The 24714-nt window shown below is 44.3% G+C and overlaps 1 protein-coding gene across 7 annotated transcripts in view; it reads right to left on the minus strand.

The window, feature by feature from the left end:
* The window catches only part of cdk14 (cyclin dependent kinase 14), a 779114-nt gene that overhangs the window by 377648 nt on the left and 376752 nt on the right, over window positions 1-24714 (minus strand). For all 7 annotated transcript variants that reach the window (XR_010969007.1, XM_068012619.1, XM_068012572.1 and 4 more), the window contains one exon: window positions 22353-22473. Coding sequence is in view for 6 of the 7 variants with exons in the window: in XM_068012619.1 (XP_067868720.1) it covers window positions 22353-22473 (121 nt within the window). In the remaining variant the exon portion in view is untranslated. The remainder of the gene's footprint in view (window positions 1-22352; window positions 22474-24714) is intronic.

Genomic DNA, 24714 nt, shown 5'->3' on the forward strand with positions numbered 1-24714 from the left:
GCACTGGCGCTGCAGACTCAGTTGTTGAGCAGCAAGAACCCTCCTTAGCAGCATCCTCTCCATCTGCTCCCGAGGTTCCATGGAAATTGGGTATATGAGAACCAGGTTATTCTAACAATGTAACTGTTTTCATAAGGCAGACAGGGAGATGAAAATATACTTGTCCATTGCATTCATCCATGGAATTGATGAGCAGTGAGTTGCTAAACTCCTCCCATTGTGCACCCACACAACTCCACCCATCCCACTCTGGTCTCCTCCCACTCTGACCTGCTATCCTTGCAGCCCTACATGCATCTCAGGATACTGTGAAAATATAGTGCGTGAGAGTTTCCAGCACAAGGCTGGGACCTTCCATCCTCCTCCTGTCACCCTCATGCTTGTACCCATCACAACTGACCCTCCCAACATCACCTTGCGCCTTCCCTCTTTCACCCTTCAACCAAATCCCATTACCCTGGACCCTGTCACCGTCCAATTGGATATGCCTTCTCTTTTCCCTGAGCCGACACCCGTCCCCATCAACATGCTCCCTCTGATCCTATACCCTGCCCACATTATCCTTCAAGTACTTGTTAGATCCCCTGACCCACCCTACGAGATCTTTGATTACCCCAACCTCAGACTGGACCTGCCCCCCTACCGAATTTAACTCCCTCCTGTAACTGTGATCGTTCCCTCTGCCAGTCAGCACCCTGAGTTTGACCCACAGGACCCGAATGTGAACACTACTGACCCCTCCATTTAGACTCCTCATTTCCCTTCCCGTGACTGACTGCAGACCATCCCCCACAACCAGGATGCCAAGCCCTTCCCACTTCACTCCTCCATTCACTCAACTCCTCTCTCTGTCTTCCATTAGATGCCTCTGCCACTCCTCTGGTCACCCAAACCCCCACCCACCCCTGTTTCGCTCTTACCATTCCCATGCCTCCAGCCAAATTACCATTCTCTTGTTGCTCTTCCTTGTGCCACTGAGTTCAACAAACTAAATCACTGACCTCAGACACAGCTACACAAACACAACTAATGAATGCCACCCTTGAAACGGTCGTGAAGCGGGTGCCACAAGATTCCCGTACACCCCTCAGTTAATCTGGAATGTAGGATTTACTTGCAATTAATTATAAGCTAATGAGTATTCACTGCATGCAAATATATTTGAAGTTGGAACTCGCCACAGCATGAAGACTGACCTACCACAAAGACGCCACTGACTTAATCTTTGATTCTCAACCCGCTGTCGGGAAAAAGATATTTCGAATCTCACCTTATTAAGTCACCCTGCCCGCCACGTTTCCCGCTTTTACACGCCCCATAAAATACCTCCCCCCACCACCACCACCCTCCAACAGGCTTTGGTGTACAGGGCACAATTTTAAAATTTGAAGATGACACAAATCTTGGAAGTATTGTGGACTGTGAGGAGGATAGTGATAGACTTCAAGGCTGGTGAAATGGGCACAGACATGGCAGATGAAATTTAATGCAGAAAAGCATGAAGTGATACATTTTGGTAGGAAGAACTAGAAAAGGCAATATAAAATAAGGATACAATTCTAAAGGGGATGCATGAGAAGAAGCAGAGGGACCTGGAGGTATATGTGCACAAATTGTTGAAGGTGGCAGGACGAGGCTAATAAGGCATACGTGATCTTGGACTTAATAAATAGAGTACAAAAGCAAGGAAGTTATGGTGAACCTTGATAAAACACTAGTTCAGCCTCAACTGGAGTATTCTAGGCACCACCCTTTAGGAAGGATGTGAAGACATTGGAGAAGGTAGAGAAAAAATTTACAAGAATGGTTCCAGGGATGACAGACTTTACTTATGAGGATAGATTGGAGAAGCTGGGACTGTTCTCCTTGGAGAAGAGAAGGGTGAGAGTGGATTTGATAGAGGTGTTCAAAGTCATGAGGGGGCTAGACAGAGCAGATAGGGAGAAACTGTTCTCATTAGTGGAAGGGCCGAGAACCAGAGGACACAAATTTAAGGTGATTGGCAAAAGAAGCAACGGTGACTTGAGGAAAAACATTTTTTATGTAGCGAGTGGTTAGGATCTGGATTGCACTGCCTGACAGGGTGGTGGAGGCAGAGTCATTCGTGGCTTTCAAAAGGGAATTGGATAATTATCTGAATAGAAAAAACTTACAGGGTTACTGGGAAAAGACGGGGAGTGGGACTGAGTAGCTCTTAAGAGAGCCAGCATGGACACAATGGGCCACAAATCTTCCTTCTCTGTTGTAACAAATCTATAGTTAAAGATAAATAGTAACTTATGTTAAATAGTTTATTTTAGAATAGGGTAAGTATAAACAAAGATATTGCAGCCAATTTTCCTCTGCTGTGCACCAAGGGAATGCTTAATTCCCAGGTGCAAAGTAAAAGAAATGGTTTGCACACACTTCATTCCAGGAATATGTTCCTTTGCAGTGCCCAGGAATTTGCAGAACGGTTATGCCCACACCGGGTGTAACTGGGGTCACCCCATAAAAATAAAATGGGACGTGTGTAATGGGCCCAAATTCCCTCATCTGCTCAGGTGAACGCCGCGCAGGCACCATTTGGGAGAGCACCCAGAAGTGGGCCTTGGGCCTTGTACTAAGTCCAACTTCAAACTAAAGAATCTAACAGGTGTCTGGATGCCACCAGTTGGAGCTGTGCAGGCAATGTAAGAGGAGGAACAAGGCTGGAGATTCTTCAGCCAGGGGCCATTTACATTGGCCTCTCAGGCCTGCAGTAGCAGCTAAACTTCCACACAAACTTCCAATGCAGTGCCCTGCTCGGGGCTGAGTTTATGCCAAGTGAGCTTGTGATCTAAGTAAATAACCTGAATCTGGAAATAAAGATGGGTTCAGGACACGTCAAGCAAGGCAGGAAGATAATCAGTCCCATTATTGACTAATTATGGTCCAATTATGTCAAATACAATGTGCTTCATGATTACTGATTTCAGAGGAAAGAAAAGGCATTTTTTTGCACAGTTCATTATCCAAGAAATCTTCAAAACTCCTTTCATATACTGTAACAGAATAAAATGGATCCCACCAAGTTTTCCTGTACTGAGGCATAACAAGTTTCCAGCTGTAAACAAAGTGATGTGGACATTAGTCCAGATTCCATCAAGTCAGAAGTGCAGGTACATCACTTCAGGGAACTTGCATTTTGGAATTCTGTTTCGTAAGCCCAACAGATCCTGAAGAAAATTCTGTTTGACTACAAACCACTAAAGTAAATTAAATCATACATACCAACTATAAACCTTCTAAGCTGGTAGTCAATGCATATGTCAGTTTGTCAGTGTTTCACAAGAAAAAAAATCACCATTTTTCACTGAGATTGGAAGTGATTGTCCAAATGGACCAGGTGCAGGTGCATATCCAAGTGCTTTTTAAATGTTATGTGGGTTTCTGCCTCTACCACCCTTTTAGGTAGTGAGTTTCAGATCCCCACCACCTTCTGAGTGAAAACATTTCCCCTTGAATCCCCTCTAAACCTCCCACCTCTTACCTTAAATCTATACCCTGGTTTTGGACCCCTCAACCAAGGGAATAGGGCCTTCCTACCACTCTATTTACATCCCTCACAATTTTATCCACTTCAATTAGATCTCCCCGCTGCCTCCTCTGTTTCAATGAAAACATACCTGACCTATCCAGTCTTTCCTCATAACTAAAATTCTCCAGTCCAGGTAACATCCTCGTAACATCCAGGTTCCAGCATAACTTCTCGCTCTTATATTCTAAGCCTCGGCTAATAAAGGCAAGTATCCCATAGGCCTTCTTAACCACTTTATCTACCTGTCCAGCCACCTTCAGGGATCTGTGGACATGCACTCCTCTGTTCCTTGACAATTCTCAGCTTCCTACCGCCTTGTTAGCCTTCCCCAAATGCATTACCTCACACTTCTCTGGATTGAATTCCACTTGCCACTGTTCTGCCCACCTGATATTTTCCTGCAGTCTACAGCTTTCTTCTTCATTATCAACTACACAGCTAATTTTTGTATCGTCTGCAAATTTATTATTCATATCCCCTACATTTACTTCCAGATCATTGATATACACCTCAAAAAACAAGGGACCTAGTAATAAACCCTGTGGAACCCCACTGGAAACAGCCTTCTATATCTGGCGTTACAGTCCTAATTGAAAGGAATTGGACCCTGCAAGATTATTTTTAAATCCTGACATTTACTTGGGTTTCCATATTTCTAGTATCAAACTTTTCCAGAACAAATTATTTTCGGCTCAAAAGCCTGAATACAGTGCACTCTAAAGTGTCAGAAAAGTATGGATAACATGATAAAACCCCAAACCTTTTGCTAAGCCGTATCCCTGCAGCTCCTTAGAAAATAAATTATATGTCTTCAGCCTCACACCTCCCTTCAGTAACTGCTAAATGGACACTGCAGTTCTATGTGACCAAGGAAGCTGACAGCACAGAAAGAATACATTTATCTCATGTCTCTGCTGGCTCTATGGTAGGGCGATCTAAAACAAATCCCAAGGTCCTGTCTTCCTATAGCCTTTATCTTCCTCTACTTCGAAACCTCCCCTTAAAACAGGTAATAATTTCTGCCTCTATCACTTCCTCTGGAAAAACAACTTTGCATAAAAAAATCTCAGTATTCTGAGTGACAATTTTAGATCAATACCTCATTGTCACTGACTCCCAACCAGAGGAAATACTCTTTCCATATGCAGATGATACAAGCCTTTCCTAATATTAAAAAATAACTTTATTAAATCTATTAGCTTTCTCCGTCCCATTGGAAAAATCCCATCTCAATTCTCTCCTCGCAATTAGTTTCTCATCGTGAATGCCAGCCTGGTGAATCTATACTGGACAGTCTCTATGGCTTTAATGTGGTGCCCAACATTGCACAGAGTACTGTAACTGTAGCCTAACCCAATGTATTATTACCTCTTTATTCTTGTACTTCACGACCCTATTTCTGACCACAAAGGGTCATTATATTACTTGTGCTTTCAACGAATTACATATTTGAACCCTTAGATCTCTGTTAGTCTAAATCCTTCAGCAGCTTTTCAATGAATATATCATTTTCTTCTTGGTCTTTCTTCCCAAATGCAGCACCTCAGTTGTCTCTATTAAATTGTACCTGACACCTGTTTCCTATTGCTGTCACTGCACCATATCTACCAGCATTAATTATTCGATCAGTCATTTCTTGAAAAAGTTCTTAAATTTGGCAACCACAGCTTTCCTTTTCCAAATCACTGCTGGATGTCATTGATTAACCCATAAATAGCTAAATGCTCACAAAGTTTGTGCCCAGTTATGGACTCTAACATTTTCCCAAAACAGATGCAAGATTAACGTTTTTATAGTTACCCAGTTATTACTTCTTTTCCTTCTTGAAGCAATGTATTACACTGAGAACTTTTTCAGTCTACCAGTGCAACATGCTTATCTAGAAAGATTGAAAAATTGCAACTAGAATGTCCACTACCTCATGATTTTCTTCAGTATTACTTGTTCCAGTTTTATTATATGCTTCCCTTTTAAGTTTCAGTTTTGTTTTAATCTATTTATCTACAGATCTCAATCCTTGGATCCAGTTCCTTTGTGCATATGATTACAGAGTGAAACCTGTAAATTAGGGACACCTAAGTGACTGTATCACATGTCCATTATTTGCAGGTGTCCTTATTTTCAAAATGGTCATTGTATGTATAGTAAACCAAATGAACCAAATATCCTGGACTTGGCTGCATCTCCTACAGTGTTCCATCTTATTTTTTGCCCTCACCTAGGATAGTGCCCAATTCTGAAGCCCTGCCAGCAGGATGAGATTAGAGTTCATTTTCTGTTTGTTTGGGTTCCCAGTTCATTACCTTCCCTGGTCCTTTTCATTTGAGAGGGAGAGATGTTCAGATCCTGGGTTCATGTTATGTTGGCAACCTGTAGGGCTGGAGTGCCTGACAGATCCCAGCCAAACTGCAGGGGAATAATGTACTGCATGTCTGGGACCCCCTCCCATAACTACTAATGTTACACGTGCCGGGGCTGTTACTATCTCATCAGTACCTCGCGTTGCGATGGAAGAGGTTTGCCAACTCTGTTTGGAGGCTATCCTGAATGTTTGATCATGTGATATTTACAAATGTTATTGCATTTACCTTATAAAAGTTGGGTACCCATTGTTCAAAATCTGTATTTGTGGTTTTGCATTAGCAGCTGTTGTATAAGAAGTTCCAAGAACCAGGAGGCCATCCGTGAGCAGGTGAAAAGGGGAAACTGAGGACATAGGAAATGGACAAACCAATCTCTCCACCTCTCACCCTGAAACTCCAGCCTCCATCTCTCCTTCTCCATTCCCATTCCCCAATCTCCACCGTTCCCTGAGCTCCCATTCTCGCTCTCCTCGAGCCTTCATTCCTCCAGGTCTCCCTTTCTCCGAGTTCCCATTTCTCAATCTCCTTCTTCCCCACCCGCGCTCCCCCTCCCACCCTACAACTCAAGCCCCCTGCAATTTCAGGCCCACTGGTGAGTTTAAGCCTGTCCCAATCCAACATTCAGCATTCATAGTGGCAGAGAAGCCCCTCTATCACTGGGAGAGAGACATGCAAACAATCAATCTCAGAGATAGAGCTGTTTCTCTGCCACTGTGAATGCAGAGTAAATGGATCTCCATCCTACCAAAGCCTTTTTTTTTTCACCTGCTGACACCTCTGTGTCCTGTGTTTTCAGCTGGACTTGTTGCATTGAAGGCTGTCGGTATTTCGGAATTTGCAGGTATCCGTGGTTTCAAGGTGCAGCTTTTTTTTGAATTCGTTGTTGGTTTGTAGGTGTCATTGGCAATGCCAGCATTTATTGTCTATCCCAAATTGCCTTTGAGAAGGCGGTGGTGAGATACCTTCTTGAACTTCTTCAGTCCATGTGGTGTAGGTACACCCAACAGTTCTGCTAGGGAGGGATGGTAGCTTAGTGGTATTCTTACTAAAGTAGGAATCCAGAGGCCTGCATTAATGCTTAGCAGACATGAGTTCAAATGGTGCGCCAGTGTGACCTAAAGGACGGCTTGCATACTAGAGTCATCCCAATGCTGACTGTCAGACAGACCAACAGCTCGTTCGTTCAAAGCTAAACTTCCACTTCAAGCCTCAGCCCAAGAACAGGCCTAGAGACAACCCAGCAAAGAAATTTTGAATCAGCGACCTACAAACCTCATCTTGCAGAGATAGATATCAAGCAACGTTACAGACTACACTGGAACATCCTGATCTCACTGCTGATTCCAGTCCAGAAGAACTCTGGGAACACATCAAAGCTGCAGTACTGGATACTTCCAATAAGGTCATCGGATCCAGCACCAGGAAGAATAGGGACTGGTTTGACGAAAATGACAAGGAAATTTAAGATCTGCCAAAAAATAAAAAGTCAGCTCAACAGGCTCAGCCGGCCAGCCAAGAGAAAAATTCAGCCTACCGTCAAGCATGCAACACCCTTCAAAGTAAACTGAGGAACAGCCAGAATGACTGGTGGATTTCACTTGCGGAAAAAACTCAACTGTATACGGATACTGGTGACGTAAGAAGTTTCTTTGAAACATTAAAATCTGTCTATGGACCAGCACATCAAACGCTAAACCCCCTGAGGAGCGCCAATGGCAAGACTCTACACACCGATAAGAAGTCAGTCCCGGATCGCTGGTCGGAGCACTTTGAAACTCTCTTCAGCGCCAAGTGCACACTGCATGATACTGCCATCAATCGCATCCAACAGCCTATCAAAGAACAACTGGATGAGAGCCCAACTCTGGAGGAAACTACGATCGCCATCAATCAGATGAAGAAGAACAAAGCCCCCGCAGTCGATGGAATTCCACCCGAAGCCTTGAAGTATGGTGGCCCTGCCCTATACACCGAGCTCCATGAGTTTTTCATGGCCTGCTGGGAACAGGACAGGGTTCCACAGGATCTTCTTGATGCCTTTATCATTACCTTGTACAAAAACAAAGGTGAAAAATCAGACTGCTCCAACTACCGTGTGATCACCCTCCTTTCTATTGCTGGGAAGATCCTGGCTAGAATACAGGCTTGTGCCTACTATTGAAAAAACCTCCCAGAGAGCCAATATGGTTTCAGAGCAAATAGAGGCACCACAAACATGGTATTTGCACTCAGACAATGACAAGAAAAGCATCGCAACCAAAACAAAGGCCTGTATGTCACTTTCATAGACCTCACCAAGGCATTCGACACTGTGAGCAAAGAGGGACTTTGGAAAATCCTTGTAAAACTTGGATGCCCACTCAGGTCCCTGGCCATGGTGAAGCAGTTTTATGAAAATCAATACGGACAAGTCAAGCAAAACAGCGACCGCTCGAGTCCCTTCTGAATCTCTAATAGCGTGAAGCAGTGACGTGTGCTGGCCCCGACTTTATTCACCATCTTTTTCAGCGTGATGCTGCAGCAGGCAATGGAAAACCTTAAGGAGTGAGTTTATGGATGCTTCCGGACTGAGGGAGGGCTTTTCAACCTCAGGCATCTTCAGGCTCACACAAAGACAAAAGAAAAACTCATCCGTGAACTTCTTTTCACCAATGACTGCGCTCTCCTGGCCCACAATCAGTCAGACCTGCATCGTATAACAACACGTTTTTCCAAGGCGGCATAACTCTTCGGACTAAAAATCAGTTTAAAGAAAACTAAAGTCCTGCATCAGCCAGAACCCCAAGAAGAATATAGACCACCAAGCATCGTCATCGAGGGAACTGAGCTGAATGCCGTCAAGCAATTTACTTATTTGCAGATCGTCAAGTTTGATGCCAACATAGACAAGGAAGTGGACAACAGGCTCTCAAAAGCAAACAGTAAATTTGGTAGACTCTACAAACAAGTGTGGAGCAACCACAGCTTCAGAGCACAGACCAAACTCAAAGCCGTAGTCCTCACCACCCTTTTGTATGATGCCAAGTCATGGGTCCTATACCGCCGTCATGTACGCCTTCGAGAGCGCTTCCATCATCGCTGTCTCCGCAGCATCCTCAGGATCCGCTGGCAGGACCACATCACAAACATTGAAATCCTGGAAACAGCCATCACCAGCATCAAGGTCATCCTCCTGCAAAGCCAACTGCCCAGGTGGACGACAGTCGCATGCCCAAGATTGTGTTGTATGGAGAGCTGACCACTGGTAAAAGCAACAGAGGGGTCCCATGCAAATGTTTCAAGGACTCACTGAAGAAGTCCCTCTCTGTGTGCCACATCGACCATCGCCAGTAGGAAGTGCAAGCCATACATCATGATGCCTGGAGATGCTACATCAGGAGGACTGCAGACACGTTTGAGATTGAGCAAAGAACCAGCATGAAAGAGAAAAGGAGGAAAAGGATAGATCCAATTGCCCCCAGCAGCGACTACACTTGCACTTATACCTGCTATGGGAAAATCTGCCGGTCACAGATAGGCCTGACTAGCCACCAGCGGGCCTGCAACCGATGAATACAACATTCCCAAAATCATCGTTTGTGAAGAAATGCCAAGAGAGACTAGACTGGTAATCCAGAGGCCCGCACTAATGCTTAGCAGACATGAGTTCAAATCTCAGCAAGGCAGTTGGGGAAATTTAAATCAATTAATAAATCTGGAATAAAATAATCTCATTAATAATGATCATGAAACTACCGGATTGTCATAAAAACCCATCTGGTTCAATCATGTCTTTCAAGGGAGAAAATCTGCTGTCCTTATTCTGTCTGGCCTATATTTGACTCCAGATCAAAAGCAATGTGGTTGACTCTTAACTGTCCTCTAAAATAGCCTAGCATGCCACTCAGTTGTATCAATCTGCTATTATAATGCAATTTATTTGGCACTGTCAAACTGTGTTTTAGGAAGGTTCTACATGTACAGATTTCACATTGCCAAAGTACTTTACAGCCAATTAATTAAATTTGAAGTGGAGTCACATTGTCGCAACTGATGTGCGCACAACGAAGTCCCATGCAATAGATATCATGGTCGATTTCAACCCCAAATGGTTTTTTGGTTGGCAGAACTGGAACAAGTACAATAGGCAATACACTGTTTTAGATTTCAGGTACTTAACTTCGAGGGCTCATCGGCATGCCGCCATTCAACTTTCGTTCTGAAATGGATAGAAAGTGGCAGACAGACAAAAGAGGTTGGTCGGGCACCAGAAATTGCTAGCTGCCACTAAAAAAACAGCTTGCCAGCAAGGAATGAAACCAGACGGACCACCCGGCATCGACCTAGGCACCGGAAACTACAATGGCAAACCCAGCCCTGTCGACCCTGCAAAGTTCTCCTTACTAACATTTGGGGGCTTGGGCCCAAGTTGGGAGAGCTGTCCCACAGACTAGTCAAGCAACAGCCTGACATGGTCATACTCACCAAATCATACCTTACAGACAAAGTCCCAGACACCACCACCACCACCATCTCTGGGTATGTCCTGTCCCACCAGCAGGAAAGACCCACTACTGACTGAGCTGGTTGAGTCCTAAAGGACATAGCTGCTAGACTGGGTATGCAGCCAGTGGTGAGGGAACCAAGAGGGAAAAACATACTTCCTCGTCCACACCAATCTGTCTTCCGCAGATGCATCTGTCCATGACAGTATTGGTAGGAGTGACCACCACACAGTCCTTGTGGAGACAAAGTCCCATCTTCACATTGAGGATACCCTCCATCGTTATGTGTGGCACTACCACTGTGCTAAATGGGATAGATTTCGAACAGATCTAGCAATGCAAAACTGGGCATTCATGAGGCGCTGTGAACCATCAGCAGCAGCAGCAGAATTGTACTAAAAACAATCTGTAACCTCATGGCCCGGCATATCCCCCACTCTACCATTACCATCAAGCGAGGGGATCAACCCTGGTTCAATGAAGAGTGCAGGAGGGCAGGCCAGGAGCACCACCAGGCATATTTCAAAATGAGGTGTCAACCTGGTGAAGCTACACCCAGAGCTACTTGCATGCCAAATAGCGTAAGCAGCATGTGATAGACAGAGCTAAGTGATCCCATAACCAACGGGTCAAATCTAAGCTCTGCAGTCCTGTCATATCCAGTCGTGAATGGTGGTGGAAAATTAAACAACTAACTGGAGGAGGTGTTTCATAAACATCCCCATTCTCAATGATGGGGGAGCCCAGCATGTCTGTGCAAAAGATAAGGCTGAAGCATTTGCAACAATCATCAGCCAGAAGTGCAGAGTTGATGATCTGTCTCGGCCTCCTTCTGAAGTCCCCAGCATCACAGATGCCAGTCTTCAGCCAGTTCAATTCGCTCTGCGTGATATCAAGTAACTACTGAAGGCAATGGATACTGCAAAGGCTATGGGCCCTGACAATAGTCCGGCAATAGTAATGAAGACCTGTGCTCCAGAACTTGCTGTGCCCTAGCCAAGCTGTTCCAGTACAGCTACAACACAGGCATCTATCTGGCAACATGGAAAATTGTGCACAAAAAGCAGAACAAATCCAACTCAGCCAATTACTGCCTCATTAGTCTACTCTTGATCATCAGTAAAGTGATGAAAGGTGTCATTGGCAGTGCTTACAAGTGGCACATGTTTAGCAATAACCTGCTCAGTGATTCCCAGTTTGGGTTCCGCCATGGCCACTCAGCTCCTGACCTCATTACAGCGTTGGTTCAAACATGGACAAAAGAACTGAACTCCCGAAGTGAGGTGAGAGTGACTGCCCTTGATATCAAGGCAGCAATTCACCGAGTATGGCATCAAGGAGCCCTAGCAAAACTAGAGTCAATGTGAATCAAGGGGAAAACTCTTCGCTGGTTGGAATCATACCTAGTGCAAAGGAAGATGGCTGTGCTTCTTGGAGGTCAATCATCTCAGCTCTAGGATATCACTGCAGGAGTTCCTCAGGGTAGTGTCCTAGGCCAAACCATCTTCAGCTGCTTCATCAATGACCTTCCTTCAGTCATAAGATCAGAAGTGGGGATGTACCTGATGATTGTGCAATGTTCAGCACCATTCATGACTCCTCAGAAACTGAAGCAGTCCCTGTAGAAATGCAGCAAGACCTGGACAATATCCAGGCTTGGGCTGGTAAGTACCAGGCAATGACCATCTCCCCTTGACATTCACAGGCATTAAGATTGCTGAATCCCCCACTATCAACATCCTGGGGGCTACCATTGACCAGAAACTGAACTGGAGTAGCCATAAAAATACTGTGGCTACAAGAGCAGGTCAGAGGCTAGGAACCCTGTGGCGAGTAACTCACCTCCTGTCTCCCCAAAGCCTGTCCACCATCTACAAGGCACAAGTCAGGAGTGTGATGGAATACTCTCCACTTGCCTGGATGGGTGAAGCTCCAATAAAACTCAAGAAGCTCGATACCATCCAGGACAAAGCAGTTCACTTACTTGGCACCCTGTCCACATTCACTCCCATCACCACCGACGCAGTGGCAGCAGTGTGTACAAGATGCACTGCAACAATGCACCAAGAATGCTCAGGCAGCACCTTCCAAACCCACAACCTTTACCACCTAGAAGGACAAGGGCAGCAGATGCGAGGGAACACCACCACCTACAAGTTCCCTTCCAAGCCACACACCATCCTGACTTGGAACTATATTGTCGTTCCTTCACTGCCACTGGGTCAAATTCCTGGAACTTCCTTCCTAACAGCACTCTAGGTGTACCTACCCCACACGGACTGCAGCGGTTCAAGAAGCTGGCTGACCAGCACCTCCTCATGGGAAATTAGGGATGGGCAATAAATTCTGGCCTGGCCAGCAACACCCACATCCCATAAAACTAATTTTTTAAAAAAGCAAATAAGTCATGGGAAGGAGAGTATCTGGAAGGATTTGCAGGGTAGAAAGGGAAGGTCACAACTTTCCTTATGGACCCCGGAGTTGCAATCTTGTTCCCCCTAAGCCCACCAGTTTAACATCTAGGTTGGAAAGATTCTTCTGCCTACAGACCAGCTGCAGTCCTGCTTCAAATTGTCTCAAAAGTGACAGCAGCTTGCCCATTAGCCTGCAATCAGGGTTCCACTGACACAATAGGACACCGATCAGCAAAAATTGCGTAGACTGCTTCCAACAGGCTGCTTAGCCACCTAAATGCAGTGAGCTTTTTAAATGACAGATAGCATGATTACAGCTGGAAAGGACGGCAAGTCAGAATTTTCATTTATAAAGGCCCACCACACCACCTCTTCCCCCATCATAAGGGATGGGTTAAATTTGGCCCCACCCTGTTTGTTAACTTTGCTGGGCTGTTGATTTGGCCAGAGGTCTGAACTTTGCCTTTTCTTTCTTACTCACCGCGCCCCCCCTGCCCCACCATCCCAAGTCAAGCACCCTTAACGTCAATTTTTTTTTTTCAGATTTAACATTATATTGTGATTACTATTTCCCAATTGCTCTCCTACTCTCAGTTATCTGGCCCATTTCAATTTCCAGAATTAAATCAGGTCATGCTTTTATTTCTTGTTGGAATGGAAACATACTGGGCTGGAAAGCAATCTTGAATACATACTAATTTTTCCCCCGGTTAGAAAAGTGTTTACATTTATCTTGCAACTGAAGATAATAATTTCACGTTCCAATATACTTTGTGTAACTGCATGTGCCATTAGGCCTGTTTTTGTGGAGTTTTTTTGAACAGTCAGCTTTTTTGGGACTGTGTCAAATTTTGCTAGTTTTCTAGGTTCACAGAATCATTAGAGTGCAGAAGGAGGCCATTCGGCCCATCGTGTCCACACTGGTTGTATATGTGAAATTCAAATTACTATTCTGACAACAATTAGCATAACAATCTAAAGATAAAGTATCATTTCTGTTCCTGCTTCTGGACAAAGCATTGTATACAACAATATCTGACAGAAACGGTGCAGGTCAATCCATAATAAATTAACTCATTGCCCTGTTACAAAGCAAACAGGCACACTTTACAGAAAAAAAACACTTTAGCTGGTTAAAAGATGGTTATAAGATCCTCAAACATGACATTATTCAGTAACTTACTTCGTGTCTTCATACAATCTGACAATGCCAATTTTTAAAATTTGAGTATCAAACAATAAAAGCTGCACAATAACTTGTGGTAGTTTTTCCAAAAAAAATCCCAGTGGAGTTGTGAATATTTTTGGAGGCCGTATCAAGTAGTCTTGTTGTTGGAACGACACAAAGCACATTAACTAATTTTCTATTTGAGCCTCAATGTCACCATTGGTAAATGGATCTCCAACATTTTTGATTCTGCCCAACAAAGCTGGATCACATGCTGTGTGTTAAGTCTCATCAACCAGCTGCTTAAACTCAAGCTATGGCAGAATAATTCTGGCACATTTCCAAATTCAAACATACACATCAACAAATAAAATTTTCTTGTCTATGGTAATACTGCACTGTATGAATAATCTTTCACTGATTCGTTTAGTAAGAACTCTGGCAACTATTTTATTGTGGCATCAACTGCTGATAATAACTAACAACCTAAAGTATATACTTTTAAATAGCTGAATTGTGTGTTATTCAAGGACTCACTGTGAAAAGGACTGAATTGCTACAGTTTTAATATGTAATTAATGCTTACTGTGCTCTCCTCAACCAAAACTAATAAATGGATGTATGCAAGTGAAGAGAATATTAGCACCATCTGTACAGTTTTGAGTATGAAGATATATTCATTTAACACCAACTTACACAAGGATTTAAGGCAGCAGCTACCTTTGCTTTAATCAGTCAAGAGAACATGGTGTTTGCCCAGTGTTTTATGAAACAAAACACACATAAGAAATAGGAGCAGAAGTAGGCCATTTGGCCCTTACAGCCTGTTCTGTCACTGAATACGATCATGGCTGATCACAGTCTCAACTCCACCTTCTTGCACCATCCCCACAATTCACTTAATATCCAAAAATCTATCGATCCCTGACTTCAACATATTCAACGACTGAGCATCCACATTCCTCTAGGGTTTCTTTCTTTCTTTTGGGCCTCCTTATCTCGAGAGACAATGGATACACGCCTGGAGGTGGTCAGGGGTTTGTGAAGCAGCGCCTGGAGTGGCTATAAAGGCCAATTCTGGAGTGACAGGCTCTTCCACAGGTGCTGCAGAGAAATTTCTGTACCCTCTAGGGTACAGAATTCCAAACAGCCACAACCTTTCGAGTGAAGACATTTCTCGTCATCTCAATCCTAAAAGGCCAACCCCTTATTCTGAGACTGTGGCCCACAGTTCTAGACTCCCCAGCCTTTGAAGAAGTTACATGTGCTGTGGATAAAGGGGAACCAATGGATGTACTATACTTAGATTTTCAGAAGGTATTTGATAAGGTGCCACATCAAAGGCTATTGCGGAAAATAAAAGGTCATGGTGTAGGGGATAATAAATTGGCATGGATAGAATGATTGACTAGCTAACAGGAAACAGAGAGTAGGTATAAATGGGTCATTTTCTGGTTGGCAAGGTGTAATGAGTGGTGGGTCACAGGGATCAGTGCTGGGGCCTTAACTTCTTATAATTTAGATAAATGATTTGGATGAAGGGACCGAAGGTATGGTTGCTAAATTTGCTGACGACACAAAGGTAGGTAGGAAACTAAGAAGTGAAGAGGACATAAGGAGGCTACAAAAGGATATAGATGGGTTAAGTGAGTGGGCAAAGATTTGGCAAATGGAGTACAATGTGGGAAAAGGTGAAATTGTCCACTTTGGCAGGAAGAATCAAAAAGCATATTATCTAAATAGTGAGAGATTGCAGAGCTCTGAAATGCAGACGAATCTGGGCGTCCTACTGCATGAATCACAAAAGGTTAGTTTGCAGGTACAGCAATTAACTAGGAAAGCTAGGAAAGAACGTTATCATTTATTGCAAGGGAATTGAATGCAAAAGTAGGGAGGTTATGCTTCAGCTATACAGTGCATTGGTGAGACCACATCTGGAGTACTGTGTACAGTATTGGTCTCCTCATTTAAAGGAGGATGTAACTGCATTGGAAGCAGTTCAGAGAAGGTTTACTAGACTAATACCTGGAACGGGCAGGTTGTCTTATGAGGAAAGGTTGGACAGGCTAGGCTTGTATCCGCTGGAATTTAGAAGAGCAAGAGGCGACTTGATTGAAACATATAAGATTCTGAAGAGTCTTGACAGGGTGGATGAGGAAAGGATGTTTCCTCTTGTGGGAGAATCTAGAACTAGGGGTCACTGTTTAAAAATAAGGGGTCGCCCATTTAAGACAAAGACAAGGAGCAATTCTTTCTGAGGATCCTGAGTCTTTGGAACTCTCTACCTCAAAAGGCGGTGGAGCAGAATTTTTGAACACTTTTAAGGCACAGGTAGATAGATTCTTGATAAGCAAGGGGGTGAAAGGTTTTTGGGAGTAGGCGGGAATGTGGTGTTGAGGTTACAATCAGATCAGCCATGATCTTATTGAATGACAGAGCAGGCTCAAGCAGCTGAGTGGCCTACTTCTGCTCCTAATTCATATGTTCGTATTTATGTTCAGCCAGGGTAAATATCCTCTCAGCATCTACCCTGTCAAGCCCCTTAACAATTTTAAGTATTTCAATGAGATCACCTTTTATTCTTTTAAATTCCAAGAAATATAGGTCCAGTCTGCTCAATCTCTCCTTGTCGGACAATCCCCTCAAACCACAACTCAGTCGAATGAACCTTTGTTGCCTCCCTCCAAGGCTATATCTTTCCTGAGGTAAGGAGACCAAACTGTACATAATACTTCAGGTGTGGTCTCACCAAATCCTTATACAAATGCAGTAAAATATTTTCAATCTTATACTTCAATCCCTTTGTAATAAAGGCTAAAATACCATCTGCTTTCCTAATTGTTTGCTGTACCTGCATGTTAACTTTTAACAACAACAACTTATAGTTAAATAGGGTCTTTAATGTAATGAAACGCCCCATGGCTCTTCACAGTGGCAGTAGAAAATAAAGTATGACATGGAGCCACAAAAGGAGATATTAGGTGAAATGACCAAAAGTTTGGTCAAAGAGGTAGGTTTTGAGGAGTGTCTTAAAGGAGGAAAGCTAGGTGGAAAAGTGAGATGTAGGGAGGGTATTCCAGAGCTTGAGGCCTAGGCAACTGAAGGCGCAGCCACCAATGGTGGGGCGATTAAAGTTAGGGATGCACAAGAGGCCAGCATTAGAGCAGCCGAGATATCTTGGAGGATTGTGGGACTGAAGGAGATTACAGAGATAGGGCAAAGACACCCTGGGCCCTCAAAATACCAACATTTCCCATTCTCACCATTTAAAAATGTTCTGCTTCTCTATTTGTCCTTCCAAAGTGGATAACTTCACACATCCCCTCACTATATTCCAACTGCCATGTTCTTGCCCACTCACTTAACCCCTCTATATCCCTTTGCAGCCTCTTTGTACCCCACAGACAGCTTACTTTTCCACCTAACTTTGTATCATCAGCAAACTTGGATTCGTTACAACCTATAATCAGTGACTTAGATGAGGGGACCGAGTGTAAGTAACTGAGCTCTAAGCACTGATCCTTCTGGTCTCCCATTAGTTACAGACTGCCAACCCGAAAATGACCCGTTTATTCCTACTGATTTCTGACGATGAACAAATGTTCAATCCATGTTAATATATGAACCCCCCCCCCCCCACCCCCTCCCCATAAGCCCTAATTTTGTGTAACAACCTCTTGTGGCACCTTATTGAATGTTTTTTTGTAAATCCAAATACACTACATCCACTGGTTCCCCCTTATCTACCCTGCCAGTTACAACCTCAAATACTCTAGAAGATTTGTCCAACATAATTTCCCTTTCATAAATCCATGTTGACTCTGTGATTCTCTAAGTTCTCTTACCACACTCCTAATAATAGCATCTAGCATTTTCCATACTATTAATGTCAGGCTAACTGGCCTATAGCTCCTCATCTTCCCTCTCTCCCCTTTCTTGATAGTGAGGTTACATTTGCTATCTTCCAATCCATGGGAATTATTCTAGAATCTAGGGAGTTCTGGAAGATAAAGACCAATGCATCCACTATTTGTGTAGCTTCCGCTTTTAAAATTCTAGGATGTAAGTATCAGGTCCAGGAGGTTTGTTGTTTTTGTGTCCTATTAATTTCTCCAGTACAGTTTATTTACTAATAATAATATCCCTGAGCTCCTCAGTTCCACTGGATCCTTGATTCCCAGTATTTGCAGAATGTTTCTGGTGACTTCTACCATGAAAACAGATACAAAGGGCAGGATTTTATAGTGACCATGGGGGTCCCAGCAACAGGCTGGAAGGTGGCGGGGGAGGGAGGGGGGGGCACAACCCCACCCCGGCCGAATTCAATGGTGGACAGGCAATTTATTGCCCTTTGGGGATGCCGTCCCTTTATGGGAAAAGATCCTGCCTCCGAGAGCTGCTGGCTAATTGGAAGCCCGGCAGCTCAGCAGTACCAGAAGCGTCACTGCGAGTGGTGGCCACTGCCAGTACTGCAGGACGCCTGGAGCAGTGCCGATGAAGACGACCCCAGGACCCAGTTAAGTGGGGTCGGGGTTTCCAGATCCAGTCAGGCAGGTCCTGGCAAGGGCGTTGGGAAGTGGTTGGTGAAGACAGGGGGTTGCCTTGCCACGGCTATCATTGTCCGGGGGGGCGGGGGGGAGGGACTCCATGGGCCATGGATTGGCCCCAGACAAGGGACGCCCCCACCCGAGCTCACTAGGATGCCACCAGGTTTCACCAGGTGGTGTCTCCACGCAGTGGCGGCCCCCTCCGATGCTGGCTAAATGCCAGCGGAGGTGGCTGACCGTTAAGTGGCTTAATTGATCACGCAGCGGATTTCCCGTCCGCCATAGTGCCCGCTGCAGACAAAATGGCAAGGGGGAGGCAGAACATCAGGCACACTGCCCAATGCCACCCCACACCATTTTGTGTGCCCCCCTCCCCACCACCCACCATGTCTCCAAGGGCAGGATAAAATCCAGCCCAAAGTATTCGTTCAATGCCTCTGCCATTTCCTTATCCTCCATTATAAATTTCTCCTTTATCTGCCTGTAAGAGATCCATGTTTAATTTCATTAATCTCTTCCTTTTTATATGACTATAAAAACTTTTAAAATCTGTTTTTAATGTCTCTTGATAGTTTACTCACATTCTATTTTACAGCAGGCAGAGGAGGTTGGTGCATGAACTCATAAGAGGAAATGAGTTCATAACAGCACAAGCCACAGTGATGCGGTAACCAGTCAGCACGGGAATTTTCAAATCACCAAACATCTGTAAAGATCGTGCACAGATGCAAACTGCTTGATGGATCTTCTGTGCATTCATCACCAACTTACATAATTTTAAAAACATGAAAAATAAAAGTGAGATTCTGGGTAGAATTTTGTTCCGCCCTTGGAGGTGGGGAGCAAACAAAATGGCTAAGAGCGCCCCAGACCAACTGAGGCCCTTAAGTGTCCAACTACCACTTATGGTCTTCTTCCCACCTCCACCTCAATTTTCTGGAAGGCGAAGGGCCTGCCGCCATGGGGAGACACCTCCAGGTAAAGCCTGATGGCCTCCTCACAAGGTCAGGGGGGTCCCTCCTATGGGGGCAATCCAGGGCCCTATGGCGGCAATCGGCAACTCCCTGTGAAGGCACCGCCCCCCTCCCCACCCTCACCAAATTCCAAGGCCTGCCTGAATGATCCCGGTGATCTCGACCCCACTCACCTTTCCGGGGGTCCCTGATGTCCTCAATGCCGCAGAGCCTCCTGCAGTACTGGCAGTCGCCGCTGCTCCCAGTGGCCTCCAATTGGCTGGCAGTTCTGGAGGCGGGCACTCGTCCCTTAAAGGGACAGCATTCATGATGGCAGGCAGTTAATTGCCTGCCACCATCAAATAGTTTCGGGTGTCAGTTTGAGGGTCTCCCCCACCCCCCACTTCTTCCAGCCCATTGCAGGGACCCCCATCGCCATAATAGAATGAAGACATCTGGATTTGCTGTACAGCAGCAGTCTGGCAAGCGAGTGATGATATTATACAAAATAAAACTGACAGAAGGAAAAAAAAATGGCTGTGTTTGTTCACAACACGACCACTAGATGGCGCATAACTTGTGCATGCGCAAGTGCAACCTCATGCACTGGAACGTCACTGTCTGCGATGCTTTTGGCAGCTGCCTGTAGTAAAGATGGTGCTGCTCAATTTATCACTAATACAAATGAAACTCAAATCCCCAGTGGCTGTGAACGCCGGCTCCATCCCATCCCACCCCCTACAGTACCCCACTCCTGCGCTTCGCTTTGCTGCTGCCTCCCGCACCCGTCTGCTCACTGCTCGCTCCCCGCCTCGCCGCTTCTCCCCCACTTGCCTCGCCACTCCCTCCCCTGCCTATCCTGTCACTCTCTCTCTCCCCTGCTTCCTCCGTGCGGGGAAGAGAGATGGCGATCACGGTAGGGAGCGGGGAGCAGAAGCAGAGCGGGGGGTGAGAAGTCGCCAGGCGGGGAGCGAGTGGCCAAAGGTAAGTGGGGGAGTGAAGCCGGCAGGGAGTGAGTGGCTGAGGGGGGAGAGGTTGCCAGGCGGGGAGCCAGCGGCCAAGGGGGGGAGAAGTTGACAGGTGGGGAGTGAATGGCCCACAGGTCGTGGTGTGAAGCGGGGAGCAAACAGCCAAGCGGGGAGAAGTGGGAGGCGGGGAGCAAGTGGCGAGCAGATGTTGCAGTATAGGATGGTGGTTTCGCACGCATGTGCGGATTAGTCTTGGCAAGCAGAGTGCTGACATAGGCTGCGCTTGTGCAGCACCATACTGACAGCAAGAGTCCGTTCTGCACATGTGCAAAGCTGGGAGCGCTCTGACGTTGTCAACGCTGGGCTGCGTTGTCAGGAATCACTTTTTTAAAAAAAAAATACCATAACACCAATCATACTGAAAATGGCAAGCAAGCAGCCTCCAGGCCACGTGTCCAATACTTAAACATTAATCTTATCCTGCAGTGGCGCAATGGGCGGCACAGTGGCGCAGTGGTTAGCACCGCAGCCTCACAGCTCCAGCGACCCGGGTTCAATTCTGGGTACTGCATGTGTGGAGTTTGCAAGCTCTCCCTGTGTCTGCGTGGGTTTCCTCCGGGTGCTCCGGTTTCCTCCCACATGCCAAAGACTTGCAGGTTGATAGGTAAATTGGCCATTATAAATTGCCCCTAGTATAGGTAGGTGGTAGGGAAATATAGGGGACAGGTGGGGATGTGGTAGGAATATGGAATTAGTGTAGGATTAGTATAAATGGGTGGTTGATGGTCGGCACAGACTCGGTGGGCCGAAGGGCCTGTTTCAGTGCTGTATCTCTAAACTAAACTAAACTAAAAGTACACCAGCTGGGAAAATCTCAATAATGTGCACAGATACAAATCTCGGCATTTGAACTTGGCATTTCACCTGTATGCACGCTTCCACCCACTTGGGAAAAAGTGCAGCAGATGGAAAGAGCACTTAACAGCCCTTAATTTTGATAGCATTTTATTAGACAGCTTCACAAAGGAAGCAAAGAAATAATGGGCAGCAACAAGGGAGAAATTGATGATGTTTCTATACTTTTGTAGTTGTTCACCCACTTTTGCTTCAAAACTGGTCTTCTCCAAATATGACATTCTTATTGATTGGTCAATACTTATTAGCTGGGAACATTAGTCATTAGTTACTTTCTGAATTCTCTGAAGGACTCAATGAAGTATAAAAATATCCTCTAGCTATATTCCGCGGATCCATTTCCCAGCAGTCACTAATTGCAGATTTAACAGCTGGTGCAATGTACCAATGCCCCAGCCTTGAACATTCTTTCACACCATCCATCATATAATCAGGAAGTCACTCACAAATCGCCTCCTAGACTTGCAATATACACGTTCGAAGGACATCTTTAACAAGTTTACATATACAATAATTTTTTTTTTTTAAACTTACTTTAGTCATAATTGCACAGAATATTAGAATGCCATTCTTTAAACAGATTAATGCCTGAAAAATGTAAATATATTACAAGCATCTATAAGTTTGACGATAACACTTTTGGTAATGTGTTATAACTTAAATGTATTTCAGCCGCTAATTTTAAATCGGGTCTTGGAGTTTGACTGGACAAACCTTGGAGTAATTTAAACATAATCTCCTAAGTGACGACTAATAATACGGAATAACAGAATGTTCTCCTTTTCTCTGACCTGCCTGTAATGTGGTTGCAATAAATGCAAAATCTACTCAGATGAATACAGCATTAGCCCCATAATTCACTTTATGTGGAACCTCACCTCTACACATTGACTTAATTCCAACTTTAATGCTAACTTGCCAGGACAACAAGTAAAACAAAACAGTTAAACAACTCATAAATGTGCAGGCAAATGTACCTACCACATGTCAAGGCAGGTGGAGTACTCTGTGGAGCCCAGGAGGACATCTGGAGGCCTGTACCATAAGGTAACTACCTCATTGGAATATGTGTGGCTGGGCACTGACTTGGCTCGGGCAAGTCCTGAAAACAGAATGGAAGATCAGATGTTAAAACAGTGAGCTTTACCCTCTAACAAAGAGGCCCAACCTTTCTCAAGACCTATGATTATAACTAGGCACTGCTTCTGAAATGGCACTTTTGTTTACTGAACATTTGGACACTTTCAGAGTTCTGGAATTGTATTATATAATGTATTTATAATAATTTTTTAAGTAAAGTAAATATTTGCCTCAATTTTAGATTATATAAACAGAACACTAATTAGACATTAGTTAAGAGCTCAGACCTTATTCCTGGACAATTTAACAAAGCAGTTCTTTGTAGTTGACTGTTTTGTCCAACTGGAAATAATGTGCTTCCCAACTGCATATTTTAAAAAAGTTCATCCATAAACTTGACATTCAAAGTTATAATTTTAACTGAATAAGCACTTAAATCCAGACTAAATAATGCAACAACATATTCCCATGGTGTCTTATATTAATTCCATGAGAAACATTCATAGTGGTCAACAAAATGTCAACTAAAATGAGATAGAGCATCAAATAAATTGTTTATATATTTTATAAAATATTTTACTGCTGTTAAAGGCATAGTAAAAATTCAGCTCTACCACCATTTTTATATTTGGTTCATCTAGCTAGGAGAGATTACAGAGTCTTCTGTAATTTTAACATTAACTCATTTATCACATTTTAACTATATACAGCTTTACATAAGTCTGTGAGACTCCTCTGAAGCCATGTTGCTTCTCCTTTCAGTCTCTCACATGTAATCTCTTACATCATCATGGTGGGAGGTATTCCTCACACTGTCTCAAACATTAACTCTTTCAAACCCTTACACAATCTCATTCATAGAGTTATAACCTGTTGTGTAGGCTGGTCAACAGTAGCTCTGGACAATGCATCTGCTGTCATTTATTGCTTGCCTGTACGTATACCGTTTCGTACATGAATCTCATTCGCCTCAACCGGAATCTCTGGATTCTTGGTGGTATCCTAGAGAGTTGCTTTTCATCAAGTCAGGAAACTAGGGGTTGGTCTCTATGACAACTTTTAAGCTGATAATATAATCTGAGAACTTCTCACCAGCCCACGTGACTGCAAGAGCTGCTTTATGGCGGCGTATCTCGTCTCAGTGTCAGCCAATGCTCGTGACACACAATAAACTGATCTTCGACTTCCATCTGGCTGTTCTTGAAAAAGGACTACTCCTAACAGTGCAGACAAGGCATCTGCTGCAACTGTGGGCGGCAGTGAGGGGTTATAATGCACTAAGATATCTGGCGAAATCAGCATTTCCCTGATCCTTTGAAATGCCTGCTCCTGATGTGCATTCCAACACCATGCTTGCGCTTTCCTTAATAGATGTCTTAAGGATTCAATAACTTGCGCCAGATTGGGTAAAGATTTTGCCAACTGATTAACCATTCCAAGGAATTGTTGAAGATCTTGGACAGAAGTAGGAAGTGGCAATTCACTCATGGCTCTCGTCTTTTACGGGTCTGCCATTTGCCGTTGCTACCGACAATCTGTCCCAAGAAACGAATGGTCATTTTCGAGAATTCACACTTTTCATTATGTGTCAGGCCTCCTTCTTGCAGACAATTCAAAACTGCTCTAACCTTCAGGTCATGTTCTTCGACAGATTTCCCATGGACTAAGACAACGTCCATATGGTATATTACTCCTTAAGGCCCTGTCGAATGTTCAACATAGTTCTTTGGAATATTTCCGGTGCTGATGTTATTCCAAATGGTAAACGATTAAAACAAAATCTTCCAAACAGAGAAATGAAGGTTGTCAATAACCTTGACTTCATATCCAACGGAACTTGCCAAAAGCCACTATTCGCATCAAGCTTTGTGAACATGGTACTTTTGAATAACTTCGCCAAGCTTTCGTCTATTGAGGCCATTGGATGAATTTCTCTTGCCACAGCCTTTTTAAGTTGATTTAAGTCTACACAAATACAAAGAGTACCGTCAGGTCTAGGAACTGTAACCATTCCCAAACACCACTCTGTAGGTTCAGTGACAGAAGAAATGACTCCCATCCTGGTCATCCCTCCCAACTGATGTTGGACTTGCTTCATTCGTAGGTGTGGTAGCTTCCTGGCATGAAAAGACATACAGGTTTAACGTCTTTTCTCAACGTAATGTTGTATTCGATCTTCAGCCTTCCTAGACCAGTAAATAATTTTGCCAAGTCTTTTTGGAAGTGACTCCTGGATTCTTGTTGCTTAACTGCTTCCACTTTC

This window comes from Heterodontus francisci, chromosome 2, assembly GCF_036365525.1.
Source record: "Heterodontus francisci isolate sHetFra1 chromosome 2, sHetFra1.hap1, whole genome shotgun sequence".
Classification (NCBI taxonomy): domain Eukaryota; kingdom Metazoa; phylum Chordata; class Chondrichthyes; order Heterodontiformes; family Heterodontidae; genus Heterodontus; species Heterodontus francisci.